We start from the raw sequence: 20,030 nt of genomic DNA on the forward strand, positions 1-20,030 counted from the left end.
GCGTTTTGAATCACCTGTAGCCGATGAACCATATACGCGGGTAGGCCACAGAATAAGGCATTAGCGTAATCTAGCCGAGATAAAATCAGGGCTCGAAGAACAGACTCCTTGGCTACCCTGGGCAAAAGAGGGAAACATTTCCTCAAGGCTCGCAGGGTGCCAAAGCAGGTACCGGTCAGTTTTTTTATGTGATCCGCAAACTTCAGATCCTGACCGAACCAGACCCCCAAGTTCTTAGCTGGGCCTCCCGTCGCACTGGGACAGGGCAGGTCCGGGGGCCAAATCTGATCCTTGAAGTTGTCAGGAAAAGAGCCGAAGAATAAAATCTCGGACTTGTCTTCGTTGCACTTAAGTTGAACTTGTGCAAGCCACCTGAATACTTCCGACAAACAATGTTGGACTGCTGATGGATCAGACACACCCTTAGGCCAGGTGAATAGCAGCTGTGTGTCGTCTGCGTAAGCTGCTATCTTGGCTCCCAGCTGTTCCGCCAGATATAGTAAAGGGGTCATATAAACGTTAAACAATAAAGGGCTTATTAGTAGAACCCTGCGGAACTCCAGTTGACAGTCTCTTCGGGGCAGAAGAGTAGGGGGGCATCCAGACCTGCTGAGTTCTATCGCTCAGAAATGATGACAGCCAGTCAAGGGCCAGCCCTGAGATGCCAACGGCTCGAAGTCTAGCAATAAGTAAGGCATGAGGCACCGTATCGAAGGCGGCAGAGAGGTCCAATAAAACCAGGACCGCTCTGCCACCCCCGTCCAAGCACTCTTGAACTGCCTCCGAGACCTCAACTAATGCTGTCTCGGTACTATAGGCCGCTCTGAACCCTGACTGGGCAGGATGTAGTGCGTGGGAGGACTCAATGAAGCCATCCAACTGTTTGAAAGCCACCTTCTCGCACACCTTCGCCAGAGCTGGCAACAGTGATATGGGCCGATAGCTCGATGGCATTGCTGGGTCTAGACCAGCCTTTTTTAACAAAGGGAGCAGCTTTGCCTCCTTCCAACTTCTCGGAATCGAGGCCTTGGAAAGGGAGAGGTTAATAATGTGCGTCACCTCTTGATTAATAGTATCCACTATCCCTCCCAAAACCCTGGCTGGGCAGGGGTCTGCAGGAGATCCGGACTTTAACGCTGCCAGGATTTGCTGTATATCCGATTCCGAGGCCGGGAGGAAGGCAACAAACTGATCCTTTGGGCATTGTCTATCCGATACTAAAAGGGTAGGTGGGGTCGTAAAAGACTTTTGAGCCACTTCTAAGTCTAATTGAATTTTTGTAATTTTATCAGTGAAATAACAAGACAGTTCTTCACACCATTGAGCGGAAGAAGGGAGCCGGGGTTGGGCAGCACATGGAGATTGAAAATTTTGGACGATCGAGAAGATCTCTTTACTGTTGTTTTCCACCTTCTCGATTCTGTCCGAATAGTAACTGCTTTTAGCTATCTTAATCGCAGCGTAATAATCCTTTTGGGCTGCACGTAAGGATTTCTTTTCGGCTGGTAGATAAGCGTGTCTCCAGGCTCGCTCTAGTTTCTTACAAACCAGCTTCTGTTCACGTAAAGCATGCGTGAACCATGGTTGAGAGGGTCTCGATCTCATCCGGCGAACGCCCCCTACATTAATGGAGGTAGCGACACCATTCGCTATCCAAAAATTGAATGCGTCAACCGTCGCTTCCAGTGTGAGAGCTCGACGTACAAGGGCAACCTGCCACTGCTAGTATCAGAGCTGAGGTATGAATGCAGTAACTTCTGGCCCCTGCTGCAGCGTGAGGGATACTCAATAGGAATGTAGACACAACATCACTGCTTGTTGGTGAGTGCTGCTCGGTTAGGTGAGCAGTAACTCCTCCACCCCTCCCCACACTTCACTTTGATTACTGCTGTTGTAGTGTGAGCAATCCAGGTACATGTTCAGTGGCACCTTGTCTCTGGTGTAGTGCTGTGGGGCAAGGTATGGTCCAGTCACCACTTGTCACTGCTGCACTGTGAGGGCCTAGGCCGTTTGAAATTAAATGCATATGGGCGCCCCACTGCCCTGACAGTTTTGTAGTCCGCGAGTGCAGTGACACCACCCTCTGCTGCCATATGAGGAAGCCCCCTGTACAGTGATTCGTATTCTCTGCAGCAGTGAGGTAGGCAAGGGATGGGTGCAGTACAGTGCGGGTGCCAGGGTGCAGTGCAGTAGCCTCACTGCAGTAGAAAGGGAGGCAAGGTGCAGTGCAGTGAGGGACACCGTGTGCGATGCATTCATCTCCACTACAGCAGTGAGGGAGGCGAGGGATGGTGCTGTACAGTGTAAGCTACTTAGGGGCAGATCTACAAGAAAGTGCCGCAGTGCTGCACTGCAAGCCCTTTGGCTGCACCACGCTGCAGCACTTTCAGGGCACAGGAATGCGACATATCTACAGTCATATGTCGCATTCCTGTGCTCTGCCCTGCGCTGGGGCAGAAACAGCTGCCATGCGCAGGAGCAGGCACCCTTGTACCATGGTGCAAGGATCCCTGCGCCATGGAGAGATTGCTTTTGTGCAGGAAGGGGCCCCTTTCTGCACAAAAGCAATCACTGCAGCCATTTTCCTCTTTCAATGCGTGCTGTAGAATGCAGCACGCATTGAAAGAGGAATAAACGAGGAGAAATGAAGACATTTCTCCTCGTTTCGCTTGGCTACGCCACCCCTAGGCTGGCTTAGCAAACTGACGCATTTCCATGTTTACGATTTATCGTAAATCTGGAAATACATCAGTGGACATGGGTGTTGTGTGGGAACACCCACAGCAACACCCATGTCCTGCCCCTAACACGCAAAGTGTTGCGTGAACAGGGGTGATATTTCCAAGCACAGGTTAAGTCACGCAGGGGGGCTTTACCTGTGCTTGTAAATATCCCTTAAATTGCGCCACCGGTGTGTCACGCAAAGTGATGCACCGGCGGCAAATGTATGTGGATACCTTATCGCAGGGGTGTCCTGTGTACGACAGACAGCCACACCCGCAAAACTTTCTGGTTACCCACTGAATATTTAAACTAGTTTTATTTAGATTAAATGTATATACCTTTGTCGTGTCTAAATCTAGAAAACCCGTTACAGGGAAGTCTTCCTGGTACTAAATTAGCAACCCCTGCTTTATTAGGTCGATACTATGCAGTATGACTGTATAGCCGCCAAATAGCCTGCTATGAATGGGTACACAGTGGATTATGGGCCCCAAAAAGAGTCTCAACTAGCTTACCCGGCAATAAGTCCCACATTTTCGCGAGTTTGAGCTATTGGTATTGCAAATAATAATGCCTTTTATTTTTGTTTTTAAGACATAAATAAAAGGCATTGTCATTTACAATGGCAATAAATTAAACTCGCGTTAATGCGAGACCTATTGCATTGTAAATGCTTGTTCCTGTTCGTGTGCAAGGAAAATGAGTGATGGTCTCTCTGCCCTCATTAGAACAAGGCAACCATTACTATTACCCATCAGTCCGGTGATGTACTGACTGCTGGATCAGGAGGCAGCGAAGGCTCTTCTGACGGTTGCCAAGTGGTACCATTGGTTGAAGGCTTCCACTCTTACCTGCCCTCATCCTCCTTTTCTCCTCCCATTGGGAGGCTGACCTGACAAGCTGTGTGAGCGAATCAGGGAGGGAAGAAGACGGGGACCTGGGGTGGCTGTATTTGTGCAGAAAACACAGATACGTCAGTGCCCTTAGTGCACGTGCAACTACAGTGGCTGACTTCGATGGACGAAGAGAAACAGTTAGCTGTAGCATCCATCGTTAAATTGGTCGTGTGCAAAGCAGAGGTCAGTTACTCAGCTCATGGCTTGAACCCCGTTTACTGTGATGGTGGGGGCTGTCAAAGGTGGAAGGGCTCCTGCGGGTACATTAGGACGGGGGGACCCAGGGAGAGCCAGGCGCGAGCCGGTCTCTTCCTGGGTAGGTTCGCGCGAGAATCGGGAAATCAGGTGGTGACTGATTAGCGAGTAGTTATAAGGGAGACAGGCTGGCGGTTGGGGAACTGCGTGGGCGGGAGGCTAGAAGGGAGGTTTGTTTTGCGGCGCTCGCGGTTACCTTTGCCTTGGTCATGGAGGAAGCGGCGGAGGTCCGGAGGGCTGTGCAAATCCTTTGTGCGGCAGGGCGTGAGGACTTGCTAATGCCGGGTGTTCCGGCGGAAGCGTGGGTCGGCATGGCCCGCCCCCCTCGCAAGGCTTCGGAGGGCGTCTCCAGGGCTGTGGAGGCGTGTTTATCGCCGGGCCCAGAGGACGAGGAAGACGGTGAGGCGGCCATGCCGGCAGACGGGCCTGGGCTTGTTTTGCCCGCTGTGGATGCAGAACCCCCGCCGTGTGACCCGGGCGCCCTCCAGCAGGTATGTGAGTTACCGTTTTTCGATGCTGGTGCACGAGGGGCGCCCGGGGGGAGGCGGGGGCGTTCCATGGGCCGGCGGGCTCCGGGCTCAGGCGGGTTGGCAACAGGAAAGTCGGGGAAGCCGCAGGCGGGCCCCAAACCCAAGCGTGGGCGAAGTTTGGATCAGCATGGGTGCTTGCACGCTCCTTCCCCTGCTGCGGTGCACCTCGACCCTTTCCCCACGGTGCCGCCTTTGTCGGATGGGGTCCCCCCTTACTTGTGGCTCAATGGGCAGTGTTTTCTGCTCTCCCCTGCAACGTCGGGGCCTGTTACTGCCCCCCCCCACAATGTTGGCCCTCCCCCTCCGGTTGACGCTGCTGCCAGGTACCCCCACGCCGCGCCGTCGGCGCCCCCTCCCCCCGAGGCCCCGTCCCCGGCTCCTGCTGTGGTTTCGGTGGGTACTGTGCATACCATGCTGCCCCCCTCGGCCTCCAAGGCTGCTGCAACTGGTGCTCCTGGCTCCCGGCCCCCCCCCCCCCACACGTCCTTGACCCCGGGGGGTAAGGGTTTGCTGCTCAAGGGGGCGCCCCAGGCTACTGGTCAGGCACTGTTCCCGGCCCCTAGGGGTCGTCCAGGTGGGCTTATGGGTGGTCCTGAGGTTGGGTCGGGGGGTGTCACTGGTCTGGCGTCGGGGGGTGATTGCGGCTCCGCTTTAGGGGGCAATGTTTTTGGGACCGTTTCCTTGTCTGGCTCGAGCGGCCGCAGTTTTCAAGCTGCGCCTTCGGCTGGGCGGCTGTTGGCTGCCTCCACGGGCCCGGGAACTGTCCACACGGCTGTTTCCAGTGGTGGGCTTACAGGGGGGCTGTCTGGAGCGGATGGCTCTTCTACAGCTTTCAGTGCACACAGCTTTCACAACATTGACTGGCAGTTTTATGATGGGGGTATTGGTGATGGGGCTATGCCCAGTGGTAGTGATCAAGTGGCATTTTCTGATGAAGCTTTCTGTGGGAGTTTTCATGATGATGAGTTGGAAGAAGGGGAATTGAGAGACAAAGATGTTGGGCTTTTGGCAGCACGGGCCCAGGGGAGCGGGTTGGGGCAACCCACTGTTTCTCGTGTTTTGCAGGAGTCTCGAGCGGACCATGCAGGTGTACGAGGGGCAGGGAGGTCTGGACCTTCTCAGAGGGATCGTGGGGCTGTCGCACAGCAGTCGGAGCAGTTGCCGAGAGGTAAGGATGGGTGGTGGTCTGTGTGGCAACCTAGGGAGAGTCTCCCTGTTAAGAGTACAAGATCTATTGGTACGGGTGATGGGGTTGTGGTTGAGCGAGTCGCTCTGGCACCGAGGCTTGAGCGGCCTGTACTTTCGAATGTTTCTACTGTGCAAGTTGCAAATGAAGTTTCTACAGCGGGGGTGGGCGGGGTGGCTGCCACACGGGTCACGGAGGATAGTATCCTACCGAAAAAGTTGCCTTATTCTGGGATGGGAATGCCTTTGGGGTCCCATTTATCTGAAAAAACGAAGAATTTGATATGGTCTGGGGCATTTGTGGATGTTTTTCGGCTTCTCCATAGGGATGTTCAGGCAAAAGAAGGGTCAAAAGAGGAGGAACTAGAATTGGCTCGGAGGCCTCGTGTCCCGAAGTCAATAGAGAATTGGACTTCGGCGTTTCTTATTTATGCCAGCATTTATTGCCAACGTCATCCAGAGAAGGCAATAGACATGTTTAAATATGCAGATGTCATCCGCAAGGCTCACAGTTATTTTGGCGGCTTTGCATGGTTGTCCTACGATGACGAATTCAGGGCGCGCATGAGCGCTTTCCCTGAGCGTTCGTGGGGTGAGGTTGATTCCGAGTTATGGTTGCAATGGATGGCATCGGCAAACCCACCGGCTACGACCCATACGGCTAGCGGGCAGCCAGTGTATTATCGGCCCTTTTCCGCTCGCCCCGCTCAGTCTGGGGCGGGGGTTTGGGGCAGAGGTCAATCAGCCGCCTCTGGCACATGCTGGCATTTTAACAGGGGTTCCTGTAACAGACCAGCTTGCAGGTACAAACATGAGTGTTCGCAGTGTGGAGGGAAGCATGCCCTCACCCAGTGCTTTCCCGGTCAGCGATTGGGTGATCAGGGAAGAGGTTCAGGGGGTAGGGGACAGCCGCAACAGTCTGTTTACAAGGGCTCCTACTCCTATTAGGCAGGAGGTTCTCGATCTCTGGCTGGTGGATTATCCAGATTTTGAGGCCGCTAAGATTTTGTCTTGGGGTTTCAAAATTGGTTTTCGGATTGGGTACCAGGGACCCAGAGTGGGCAGGTGGTCGGACAATTTGAAGTCTGCGAAGGAGAGTCCCCATGTTGTGCGGAAAAAGCTGGATGCCGAGCTTGCGGCGGGTAGGATTGCTGGTCCTTTTGTGAATTGTCCTCTGCCCGACTTGATTGTATCACCTCTGGGCGTGGTGCCCAAGAAGGCGGAAGGGGAGTTTCGTCTTATCCATCACCTGTCCTGGCCTGAGGGTACATCAATTAATGACTTTATTGATCCAGCTGACTCAACTGTCACTTATGCGTCGGTGGACGATGCCTTACGGCTCGTGCGCACGGCTGGTGTTGGGGCTTTGCTGGCAAAGAGCGACATTCAGTCGGCTTTCCGGCTATTGCCCATCCATCCTTGGGATTTCAGTCTGTTGGGAATGCATTTTGATGGTTGTTTTTACGTGGATCGGGTGTTGCCCATGGGCTGTTCAGTGTCATGCTCCCTTTTTGAAACTTTCAGTACCTTTCTGCAGTGGCGATTCACTTTTGTTAGTGGCCACGTATTGGTCTGTCATTACCTTGATGATTTTCTTTTCATTGGGGAGGGTCGATCTGGGCAGTGTCAGTCGGCCTTGAACATCTTTCAGGCTCTGGCGGAGGAATTGGGTGTTCCCTTGGCGCCGGACAAGACAGAGGGTCCCTGTACGTCCCTGACTTTTTTGGGGATTGAAATTGATACTCTGTCTATGGTGGCGAGATTGCCTGAGGCTAAAGTGAAGGAAATGTCTGCTTTCATACATCTGGTGTTGGGGGAGCGGAAAGTCGTTTTGAGAACTGTTCAGAAGCTGTTGGGGTACCTCAATTTTGCTTGCCGGGTTGTTCGGGCGGGCAGGACGTTCTGCAGACGTCTGGGTCTATCCATGTCCGGCGCAAGCCTTCCCCATCATCGGGTGCGAGTTACCACCGCTGTGCGTGCCGATTTGACTGTCTGGCTTCGTTTTTTGCAGGAGTTCAATGGCGTGTCCTTGTTTTTTGCGGATGAGGACATGGTGTGGCAAGTACAGTTGTTCACTGATGCGTCGGGGGCTCACGGCTTCGGAGTGTTTTGGGAAGGTCGATGGTGCGCGGCCGGCTGGCCGGCGCACTGGAAGGAACAGGGACGCAGCATAGCGTTTCTGGAGCTCTTCCCGCTGCTGGTTGCTTTGTACCTATGGGGGGATGAGTTTCAGAATCGCTCAGTCTTGTTTCATGTGGACAATTTGGCAGTAGTACACCTGGTCAATCACCAAAAGGCTCGCGATTTGCGGGTTTTGCGGCTCCTGCGCGCATTCATGCTGCGGTGTCTGCAATTAAATATTGTCTTTAAAGCACGGCATGTTCCTGGGACTTCTAATTGCATCGCTGACTCTTTGTCTCGCTTTCAGTGGTCCGAATTCCGCAAGTTAGCTCCTGGGGCGGACCTGGAACCAACAGCGATCCCACAGTACGTATGGGACCTGGGGGAGTGAGGGTTCACCATTTGGTAGAAAATTCTGTGGCGGCCTCCACAAGGCGGGGTTATGTGAAGGCCTGGAATGAGTTTCTGCAGTTCGGTAAGGATTTGATGGGGCAGTTCAGGGCTGGTTGGTCTGATGAACAATGCATCTTGCAGTTTGTTTTACATTTGGCGGACAAAGGCCTATCGCCCACTACCATTTCTGGCAAGTTGGCTGGAGTTTCTTTTTATGGGCAGCTTTGGTGGGGGAGGGATCCGGTTGGGGGGGTGTTGGTTCGTAAGGTGTTGAAAGGTTTGGCTAGGCTTCGGGCTGGTGGTCAGCAGCTCCGGCAGCCAGTGACTTTTGAGTTGCTACAGTTGCTGTTGCCGGAATTGGAGGTGTGTTGTCATGATGCGTTTGAGTGTGCCAAATTTTGTTTGTGTTTTGTTTGGTTGTTCTTTGGGGCATTTCGGGCATCGGAGTTGCTGGGGTTAAGGGGCAGGGTAGGTATGACCAGCAGTGAGGTGGTGTTGGAAAGTGACAGAGTGCGGCTGTGGCTGCGGGCATCCAAAACCGACCAGATGGGGAGGGGCAAGTGGGTGTTCCTTGGCAGGAGTGCTGTCTCTGCATGTTGCCCGGTTGGGGAATGGGAATTGTTTGTGTCCTCTCCACATTTTCTCCAGGGGTCCATATTTTGTCATGCGGATGGTAGTCCCATAGTTGCATCCCAATTGCTGGCTGTATTACGCAAGGTGTTGTTGCGCTTGGGGATGGATCCTGTTCAATTTGGTACCCATTCATTCAGAATTGGTGCGGCGACGGAGGCCGCTCGGTTGGGGTGGGACTGGTCCCTGTTGGACAGGCCACGTGACGGGCCGCTCTCCCCCGGCTCGACCAAGCCCGAGCCAGTCATACAAGCACCACACCCCACCATTGCACGTCCTACGTCCCCTCAGGGACACCTGCCCCCGAGCATGATAACCTCGTGGGTCCGATCCACGGCCGACCCACGCGCCCAGCCCGGGCCGCCATCTTGGACACTTCGCCACGAGGCCGCCTGGCCCCCGATCGACCTCAACCCTGGGCCTAGCCCGGCCTCAGACATTCCGGCACCACCCTCCACCCAGGAGGTGAGCGAGCTACTTGGCCAGTCAATGGGAGAAAGAGGTGTCGATGGTTCTCCCCCGGCCAGTGCCGCTCGCCCATCGCCTCCCCGGGCGCTGGCTCCACCCCCCTGCTGGGTGTCTGGACTCCCTCATCCCGGACCTCCCGACCTCCAAGTGCGAGGGTCCGGACATCAAAGCACGCCAGCCCTATAACTGGGGCAGCTCCAGAACAGGAAGGCAGTTGTATCTTGGAGTCGAGAGACGAAAGAAGAACTCATCCTGGACGGACTACTGGCGCTGCCGTAGCTCTGTCCTGTGCACCATCATCCTGCCTGGTGGCGCTGCCACAGCCGTCGTAACCTTCATCCTTCACCGTCGTCCGGATCTGCTGGCGAGGCCGCGGACCGTTGTAACTGTCATCTGCATCGGGACCTGCTTGGCTTCTCCACGGCCCGTCGACCATCCTTCATCCATCTCGGGACCTGCTTGGCTTCTCCACGGCCCGTCGACCACCCTTCATCCATCTCGGGACCTGCTTGGCTCCTCCACGGCCCGATCAGCAACCACGCCGAGCTCGAGGATTGAGAGCCATTGAACTCATTGGTAACTAAGACTGTCCCGCTACCCTTTTCCTCAACCAGAGATCAGAACCGAGGGGACCCCTGAGTCCAGACCTCCTTGTATTATATCAACGTAACCTAAGAAGTGCATATAAAGTCTCGTTAACCTTCCATCTGGTGTGGTGTCCGTCTGTGGGGGGGAAGTTACTTATCTGTACAGTCGTTGGAGACGGCTCTCCCTGGAGACCTCTCCCCGTAATCTCGGCCGACCCTCCCGGTCCGTCTAACATTGGTGGCCAGCGGCGCGATCCGAATCACCGCATAACGTACAGAGAGTAGCTCACCCCACAACGAACAACAATGTCGACTAAAGAGAGCGGATCAACTGAGAAGTTCCAAATGGAAAAGCTAGAGGAATACAGCCATCGTGAACTAAAACAGTTCTGCATCGAACTAGGTATCGCTACCACCGGACTAAGTACCAAGGACGATTTTAAGCATGCCCTAGAATCTTGGGCAGAGACCGGGGATGTCGAAGCCCCGGAGCAAAGCACCGCGAAAAAGACCAACACGGCCCCTGAAGAGCAAAGAACGGGTCTCTCGCAAGACGAGATCCAAGAAAGAGAAAAAGCCCGACTACACGAACTTGAAATGGCCCGACTCAAGATGGACATAGAACTCAAATTGGCCGAGCAAAAAATAAACTTAGAGCACCTTCGCCTCCGAGAAGAAAGAGAGGAGAAACAGAGGCAAAGGGAGCTCGAGGAAAAAAGACTAACGTACGAGCACGAGCGGAACCTAGCCGAGATCAACCTGCGCAAACAGAATAAAGAATTAGGGGTGCCCGACAGACCGTCCACCCCCGGGACCACGGACAAAAAAGTGCACATCCCCAAGGATGTGGTCCGAGAATATTTTCGAGAAGACGACATCCAGCAATGGTTTAAAGCATATGAAATCGCGATGACTGCGCACCGGATCGATAGAGCCGACTGGGGAGCCGGCCTATGGGGCAAATTCCTCAATGAGGGCCGCGATACTCTGTTACAGCTCCCAGACCACCAGATGACCTCCTACGACCATATGAAAGCGGCCCTCCTCACTCGCTATGGCCTCACGCCCGAGATGTACCGTCAGAGGTTCCGAGACTGCACACGCATTCCAGGTACAACTTGGGTGGACTATGTAACGTACTTTAGCCGAGCCTTCGAAGGCTGAATCAGAGGGAACAACGTCACGACCTACGAGCAGTTGTTCAATCTGATGGTATGGGAGCATCTGTCCAACAACTGCTTCATTGAACTACGCCAACACCTCCTCGACAGCAAGTTAACCGATCCCCGGCAGCTCGCAGCCGAAGCTGACCGGTGGGAGATCACCCGAGTGGGCCGGAATGGGTCCTACGAGCAGAACAGGAACAACAATGGTCACCACCGATCCAGAGGAGGAGGAGGGGGCCAAGGACGAGGAAGAGACAACACTCCGGCCGCCCCCACTACCAGCACCACCCCCCCGGCCAACCGGGGCAGCACCCCGGCGCGACCGGGATACAGAGCCAATGTTACATGTCACCGATGCCAACGAGTCGGCCACTATGCAAATGACCCAAGCTGCCCGCAGTATCAGAGCCCAAGACCCCGCCAGGTGACCGCCGCGGCACTAGGGGAAGAACAGATCTCCGAGGAACAAGAAACAGACGAGCAAGAGTATCAAGGGTGGGAGCCAGCCGCCATGACTCTCGCGTGCTTAGGGGGAAGAGACATGGTCCCGCGGGTCCCCCTACCCGCTAACACCCAGAAGTACGGCCAATGGGTGAGCATCAATGGACAACGGGCCGAAGCCCTTCGAGACACCGGGGCCAGTGTGACAGCCGTCCGCTGTCATCTGGTGACCCCAGAGCAATATCTACCGAACATTCTCTGCCCTGTACGATCAGCCGACAACTCGGAGAGTCTGTGTCGGATGGCCTGCGTCCCCTTTGAGTGGGGAGGGGTCTCCGGCATGTTGAAAGTAACGGTCCGAGACGACGCCCCCGTGGACTGCCTCCTCGGAAATGACCTGGAAAGCTCCCCGTGGGCAGCCGTGGAGCGAAAAGAACACTTGGGGATGTTGGGCGTCCCAGACTGGGCGTGCGTCACCACCCGGTCTATGGCCGCCCGTGCCAACCATCACCCGGAAGAACCAGAATGGCCGGCGCCTCCGCCTCCGGTCGCCCCCGCCGAGACCCCCGACCAGTGCATCCCCCTCGAACCTGCTCAACCTTCCGACCTTGCTAATCTCGACCAGTGGGCTCAAGAAGGGGGGCCCACACAAGAACAATTTCGTCAGGAGCAGAAGACCTGTCCCTCCCTTGAGGGACTCCGACAACAAGCGCTCGCCCAAAGCGCAGGGGATACCTCCGGAGCTCATTGGGTCTACTGGGACAATGACCTATTGTACAGCGAGCAACGAATCGCCGAGCTGGGGGCCAACCGAGTACTAGTGGTGCCACTCCGCTTTAGAGACTTCCTGCTAAATCTGGCCCACGATGTCCCCCTGGCAGGGCACCTGGGACAAGATAAAACCTACAGCCGCCTAGTGACCCACTTCTTCTGGCCAAAAATGAGAAACGATGTGCACCAGCATTGCCGATCTTGCCCCACGTGCCAAGCCAGTGGGAAGAGCGGCCGCAAATTAAAGGCCCCCCTGCAACCCTTTCCCGTAGTCACAACCCCATTTGAGAGGGTCGGAATAGACATTGTGGGACCCCTAGACCCACGTACAAGACAAGGCCATCGTTTCATCCTAGTACTAGTGGACCACGCCACCCGCTACCCTGAGGCTATTCCTCTCCGGACCGTCACAGCCCCAGTGGTCGGCAGGGCCCTGATGGGGATCTTCTCCCGTGTGGGGTTCCCCCGAGAAGTCGTCAGTGACAGAGGCACGAACTTTATTTCCAAATACATGAAGTCCCTCTGGCAACAGTGTGGGGTCACCTACCGCTTCACGACCCCCTATCACCCCCAAGGAAACGGACTTGTTGAGCGGTTCAATCGCACACTAAAAGGGATGATCGGGGGATTGGAAGAACCCCTCCGTCGCCAGTGGGACGTGCTGCTGCCGTGCCTCCTCTTCGCCTACCGGGAGGTCCCACAGAAGTCCCTAGGCTTCAGCCCATTCGAGCTGCTCTATGGGCACCCAGTACGGGGGCCACTCAGCCTGATCAAAGAAGGCTGGGAGTTGCCTCCGGCCAAGAGTCCTCCAGATGTCTTCCGGTACCTCCTCACCCTCCGCAACCAGTCCCAGCGGTTCAGAGACCTAGCGAAAGCCAACCTAGAGGCCAGTCAAGAGGACATGAAGAGATGGTATGACCAGAACGCCTCATCTATTGAATTCGAGCCGGGGCAACAGGTCTGGGTAATGTCCCCCACAGAACCGTGCGCTCTCCAAGACAAATGGACGGGACCCTTCAAGGTAATCGAGCGCAAGGGACCCGCCACCTATCTGATCGATATGGAGTCCGCCCGGAATCCGCTCCGAGTCCTCCACACCAACAGACTGAAACCCCACTTTGCACGAACAGAACTCAGCCTCTTGATGGCCACAGACAACGGGGTTGAGGACGACTCCGAGCCTCTCCCTGACCTCTTGCGGACCCAGGAGCAAGACGGCTCCGTGGATGGGGTCCGACTCTCGGAGACCCTCACCCAGGAACAACGCCAAGAGTGCCAAGCCCTCCTATCACGATTTGCCAGCCTGTTCTCCCTCACCCCAGGTGTCACTTCCTGGTGTGTGCACGATGTGGACACCGGAGACAGCCCTCCTATCCGCCACCGGGCCTACCGCGTACCTGATCGGGTACGGGCCTGCATCCAGGCGGAAGTAACTAAGATGCTCACGCTCGGGGTCATCGAGCCCTCCGACAGTCCATGGGCCAGCCCGGTCGTACTGGTCCCCAAAGCAGCCGCCCCCGGAACCACACCCGAACTCCGGTTCTGTGTCGACTACCGGGGCCTGAATGAAGTCACCAGAACGGACGCACACCCCATCCCCCGGGCAGATGAACTGGTCGACCGAATGGGCGCTGCCCGCTACCTCAGCATCTTCGATCTAACGGCAGGCTATTGGCAGATCGGCCTCACACCCCGAGCACAAGAACGTTCTGCCTTCTCCACCCCCGATGGCCACTATCACTTCACGGTCATGCCCTTCGGCATGAAAAATGCCCCAGCGACTTTCCAACGGCTCGTCAATCAGGTCCTGGCGGGGCTCGAAGAGTTCAGCGCCGCCTACCTGGACGACATCGCTGTGTACAGCCACCACTGGACCGAGCACCTCCACCACCTCCAAGCAGTGTTGCAAGCCCTTCAGCGAGCTGGCCTCACGATCAAGGCCAGCAAATGTCAAATTGGACAAGGGTCAGTGACCTACCTCGGACACCAAGTGGGAAGCGGTCTAGTGGCCCCTCTTCAACTGAAAATTGCCGCCATCCAGAACTGGCAACCCCCTAACACTCAAACTGAGGTGCGAGCCTTCCTGGGCCTCACGGGCTACTACCGAAGGTTCGTGAAAGACTATGGTACCATCGTGGGGCCTCTCACCGAACTCACGTCGAAAAATCAGCCCAAGAAGGTGAACTGGACCCCAGAGTGTCAAGCGGCCTTCGAACAGCTAAAGGCCGCCATGTGTTCCGCTCCTGTACTCCAGGCCCCAGACTACAGCCGGGAGTTCGTCGTCCAGACGGACGCCTCCGACCAGGGCATTGGGGCGGTCCTGTCCCAGGTGAACACCGAAGGCCTTGATCAACCGGTGGCCTTCATCAGCCGGAGACTCCTACCCCGGGAGCAACGCTGGAGCACCATAGAGAGGGAAGCCTTCGCTGTGGTATGGGCCCTCAAGAAGCTCCGACCCTACCTTTTTGGCACCCACTTCCGGGTGCAGACTGACCACCGACCCCTGCAGTGGTTGATGCATATGCGGGGGGAAAACCCAAAACTGCTACGCTGGTCCATCTCCTTGCAAGGTATGGACTTTACCGTTGAACACCGGCCTGGGTCTGACCACGCCAACGCGGATGGCCTGTCCCGGTTTTTCCGCCTCGACGAAGAGAGTCCCCAAGAGGATGGGTAACTCTCCCCGCCTTCAGCTGGGGGGGACGCATGTTGGACAGGCCACGTGACGGGCCGCTCTCCCCCGGCTCGACCAAGCCCGAGCCAGTCATACAAGCACCACACCCCACCATTGCACGTCCTACGTCCCCTCAGGGACACCTGCCCCCGAGCATGATAACCTCGTGGGTCCGATCCACGGCCGACCCACGCGCCCAGCCCGGGCCGCCATCTTGGACACTTCGCCACGAGGCCGCCTGGCCCCCGATCGACCTCAACCCTGGGCCTAGCCCGGCCTCAGACATTCCGGCACCACCCTCCACCCAGGAGGTGAGCGAGCTACTTGGCCAGTCAATGGGAGAAAGAGGTGTCGATGGTTCTCCCCCGGCCAGTGCCGCTCGCCCATCGCCTCCCCGGGCGCTGGCTCCACCCCCCTGCTGGGTGTCTGGACTCCCTCATCCCGGACCTCCCGACCTCCAAGTGCGAGGGTCCGGACATCAAAGCACGCCAGCCCTATAACTGGGGCAGCTCCAGAACAGGAAGGCAGTTGTATCTTGGAGTCGAGAGACGAAAGAAGAACTCATCCTGGACGGACTACTGGCGCTGCCGTAGCTCTGTCCTGTGCACCATCATCCTGCCTGGTGGCGCTGCCACAGCCGTCGTAACCTTCATCCTTCACCGTCGTCCGGATCTGCTGGCGAGGCCGCGGACCGTTGTAACTGTCATCTGCATCGGGACCTGCTTGGCTTCTCCACGGCCCGTCGACCATCCTTCATCCATCTCGGGACCTGCTTGGCTTCTCCACGGCCCGTCGACCACCCTTCATCCATCTCGGGACCTGCTTGGCTCCTCCACGGCCCGATCAGCAACCACGCCGAGCTCGAGGATTGAGAGCCATTGAACTCATTGGTAACTAAGACTGTCCCGCTACCCTTTTCCTCAACCAGAGATCAGAACCGAGGGGACCCCTGAGTCCAGACCTCCTTGTATTATATCAACGTAACCTAAGAAGTGCATATAAAGTCTCGTTAACCTTCCATCTGGTGTGGTGTCCGTCTGTGGGGGGGAAGTTACTTATCTGTACAGTCGTTGGAGACGGCTCTCCCTGGAGACCTCTCCCCGTAATCTCGGCCGACCCTCCCGGTCCGTCTAACAGTCCCAGATTCGTCGCATTGGTCGTTGGCGTTCCAAGTGCTGTGAAAAATATGTGAGAAAATAGTGCACTTTTGCTTGTCTAACATTTCTTTTTCTCCTAGGTCCTTGGCCATCAGTCGCCGGCTGCAAAAGGAGGGTGTGGATACTGGGGCACTCTTTTGTTAAACGAGCAGCTTTAGCCGCTGCCACACAGCTCTGTGGGAGATCACTTGGGCTAAACAGCATGACGCACGAAGTCTCTTGGCATGGCACAGGGGGCATGCGCTGGGGCGGGCTTTTTCCCGCCTTGGCTGCTTTGGTTTCAAAGTGTTTGGGGGGCCCTCCGGATCTCCTGGTGCTACACTTGGGCGAGAATGACTTGGTTTCTCTCTCTGGGTTGACCTTGTTAAAACTAATGAAGCAAGACCTGGAAATCATCAAAACCACATGGGTGAGCACCATGCTGGTATGGACTGAGTTTATGCCTCGTTTGCAATGGCGTGGGGCGAGGAACCATTCCGCCCTGGAAAAGGCTAGAAGGAAAGTGAACAGGACAATGCGACTTTTTTGTCACCATGTGGGTATTTACTGTTTGGATCATTATCATTTGAAGGTCTCTGAACATCATTTATTTTGTGAGGACGGTGTGCATCTATCTGCTTTGGGCATCTCTTTTTACCTTCTGGAACTCAGGGATTTGATTAGTAAAGTTCTTCAGGTACAATTGTGGTGTGCTCCTTCCTTTCCTTTAGGTGGGGCAGGAAAACGCTAAAGGTTTTCCTGGGTGGCGGGTTTTTGGTAGTGGGGGTGGGCAGCCTGGAGCGGGTTGGCCATCCTGGAGGGTAGCGTTGGGTAGGCTAGGGGTAGTAGGCAGGAGTTTTTGTTAGGGGTTTTGGGATTTAGGTTTCGTAGGCTCACTGTAGAGTTGAATTATGTAAATAAATAAATAATAAATGTGTTCATGAAATTTATGATGCACCTGTCCTAAAATAAAAGTGGCCTTTCTTGCTCCTAAAAGAGGTGTGGACAATGATTTCTTGCGCGAGGGGGGACCCAGGGAGAGCCAGGCGCGAGCCGGTCTCTTCCTGGGTAGGTTCGCGCGAGAATCGGGAAATCAGGTGGTGACTGATTAGCGAGTAGTTATAAGGGAGACAGGCTGGCGGTTGGGGAACTGCGTGGGCGGGAGGCTAGAAGGGAGGTTTGTTTTGCCCCACCCACCCTCCCTCTTTTATTTCTTTTCATTTTGGGTGGGTTTTTTCTTTTGCGGTGCTCTAGGTGCTGCTCATTTCTATAGGTTTGCCACTGTTAGGATGGGTGCCTTTGTTCCTTTTTAGAGGCGGGTTTTTGGTAGTGGGGGTGGGCAGCCTGGAGCGGGTTGGCCATCCTGGAGGGTAGCGTTGGGTAGGCTAGGGGTAGTAGGCAGGAGTTTTTGTTAGGGGTTTTGGGATTTAGGTTTCGTAGGCTCACTGTAGAGTTGAATTATGTAAATAAATAAATAATAAATGTGTTCATGAAATTTATGATGCACCTGTCCTAAAATAAAAGTGGCCTTTCTTGCTCCTAAAAGAGGTGTGGACAATGATTTCTTGCGCGATGGCTGACGGGCTGGCTGTCGCTGGTAAAAGCTGTTTATGATGTTTAATATGATAGGAGAGTTCCAAAAATAGGCCCTCAGAGTTTATCGTCCCTCAGGCAAGCTCTGCTGTTGTTATGCGGTAGAATCTAGGATATTCAGTTAAACTTTAGTGAAAGGTAAAGTTAAGGCTGATATCGGAATAAAACGAGGCTGCGACACAAAACGTCGTTTTCAAAAGATAAGATTAACGAAGTACCTTCATTTGTAATGGAATTAACCTCAGTTTTTGGATGTTGTGTCTTTCAAAATGATGTTCTGTGCCATATTTGACATTCGTGTCAACCTTAACTTCGCTTTAACTTTAGCTTTTTCAGAGATCATTTTATGACAAAGCTTTAATCATGCTTAAAAATAGTACATTATGGAACACAGGAAAGTCTTAAAGCTAGAGGGAAATACGCGAGTGCTGTGTGCGAGAGAACTGGATTTTTGTGGATATTGGATCTTTACAATAGTTGTGGTGAGTCGGTTTGACATTTGTGTTTACAGAAAACGAATGTGGCAACAAGTCTCTTTTTTAACGTATTTATTGTCCTTTAATAACTTTTGAGAGACATATTGTTTAGAATCAACTTAAAATATTTTACAAGAAAGCTGTAAAACTTTACCACCATGAGCTTGATGTGTTATAATCGTCTGCGCGAACATTATAGCATTTTTGGGTATTGGATCCCCTGTATGTGGTGCTTGTGACAATTGGATCCCTAAGTTGGTTTCAAATAGGGGTCAGTGTAGTTTGCATACTTATGCAAAATGACACAATATTACCCAAAACAACGCGAGGAGCGCAACATAGCATTTACTGCTATTTCCTTAGTTCAGAACGCATTCTCGCGTCTAAAATGGACCCGAGGATGCATTTTGCTCATAGTAAACAGCTCTAATTGCAACAACACGGAAACAGCACCAGCCAGCAGCTTCTGGCAGTCGGTAAGTTTGTTGTTCCTGTGCTCCTGCTGTAGGATTTACTCAGAATTATGCAAAGGGTACAATCAAGTAATTTTGCATCAAGAGTAACAAGATATTACCAAAATTACTCCGATTACTTTAGCGTAATTACAAGTTTGCCTATGCCTGGTTTCAAATTGATTAACAAGGAATCTTTTGATCACTGACCTTGCCTGGGAGGACGCTTGAGAATCCCTTTTTCAGGATCAACACCACTGCTTGCCGGACCCGCTGCGCGGGTCCCGCCTCGCCGGGGAGGACCTTTGAACCCACGGATTTGCATCGAGGTCTGCTGGGGTGTGTGTGGGCTAAAGGCAGGGCTGCGAGTGGCGCTACAGGGACTCCAATTCCCAGGAGTCCCTGCTCAGCTGACCAGCACCACCTGGACCGCTCTCCCTGCTTGCCCCGCCCCCAGCGTGTACACTTTAGTCCCAGTTGGCCGCTGCGCGGGAGCGGCCGGGCGAAGACCGGGCCAAGAGAGGGCCCGTTGTAGCCCGTTAGAGACCGTGTAAGACCGGACCGGGCCATCTCTCTTGGTGTCCAGTATTGTATTACTACCATTGTTCTGTCCTATTAGTCTTTTTGGGGGAATTTAGGAATAATGTCCATGCGAGAAAGTAGAAGCAGGGCTGCCAAAGGGGGGAAACAGTTAACCGGGACCCTTGACGACTTTATAACCAGGACCAATACTGCCTTAGACGTAGAGATTAACAAAATGCAACAGAGAGTATCTATGGATTTAGAAGCAGCAAGTAGATTGTCCCAGGATCCTGCAATGGCCAAGAAATCATCATTAGGTCGCATAGCATCTGCGAAAACCCCTGAGCGCTTGACTGGTCCTGTACCAATTATAACATTGGCGGATATGCATCACACTTCTGATATAACCCCCCTCGTGTCAGCCCCTAATCCAGGGTTACTCCATCCACCCACCAACCAGAGTTTATCTTTGGATGTGGTGGATCCGGCACCGGGGTTGCCCATAGAGATAATTCCTAAGGGAAATGGGGCGTGTGTGAGTAATTTGTGTGAAAGTAAAGAGGGTGTAAACCAAAAAAGGAAACGTAATATTACATCTGCCGATACTAGGAAAAAGGCTAAAGTAGCAAAGGCTCAGTATTTTAATGGTGGGAAGTCTAATGCAGGGGGTGGGAGTGGTATGTTCCATCAGGCGTCCCCAAATGTTGAAATAAATTGTTTGAATGTTGATGAGGTTAATTTGGATGCAGTAGATGGGGAGCAAGATTCCCTAATAGGAGCAGAGAATGGTGGGGCGACCGTCTATGAGGTTGAGGGAAGAAATGAGGAATTTCTGAAAATTGTATGGTAAACGTTAAAAAAACTCCTAACCCCTCTGGAAGTCAGACTATCACATATAGAAAACCAGTTGATTGAGGTGGAAAAGAGCATTATAACCTTAGCAAGCCTTAGCATAGTGGGAAATAATTCAAATAGTACAACTGATGCTGTTAAAACTACACCAGCACCTA

General features: G+C 54.0%; 2 protein-coding genes across 2 annotated transcripts in view; both read left to right on the forward strand.

Annotated features, from left to right (window-relative positions):
• LRRC56 (leucine rich repeat containing 56) overlaps positions 1-20,030 on the forward strand; it is a 594,120-nt gene that overhangs the window by 56,051 nt on the left and 518,039 nt on the right. The window lies entirely within an intron of this gene.
• LOC147733246 (uncharacterized) lies at positions 4,187-16,728 on the forward strand. Its single transcript, XM_086956136.1, has 2 exons — positions 4,187-5,573; positions 16,079-16,728. Exons 1-2 carry the CDS (start codon positions 4,187-4,189, stop codon positions 16,726-16,728), a joined length of 2,037 nt encoding a protein of 678 aa, XP_086812262.1.

The sequence above is a fragment of the Lissotriton vulgaris genome, chromosome 2_1 (genome assembly GCF_964263255.1).
Source record: "Lissotriton vulgaris chromosome 2_1, aLisVul1.2, whole genome shotgun sequence".
NCBI classification, from domain to species: domain Eukaryota; kingdom Metazoa; phylum Chordata; class Amphibia; order Caudata; family Salamandridae; genus Lissotriton; species Lissotriton vulgaris.

Excerpts from the sequence above, each read along its gene's own strand:
- LOC147733246 (XM_086956136.1), top strand. The coding sequence starts at position 4,187 with ATGGCCCGCCCCCCTCGCAAGGCTTCGGAGGGCGTCTCCAGGGCTGTG. Across the intron at positions 5,574-16,078 it reads GTCGGAGCAGTTGCCGAGAG|GTCCTTGGCCATCAGTCGCC; the intron begins GTAAGGATGGGT and ends TTTTTCTCCTAG.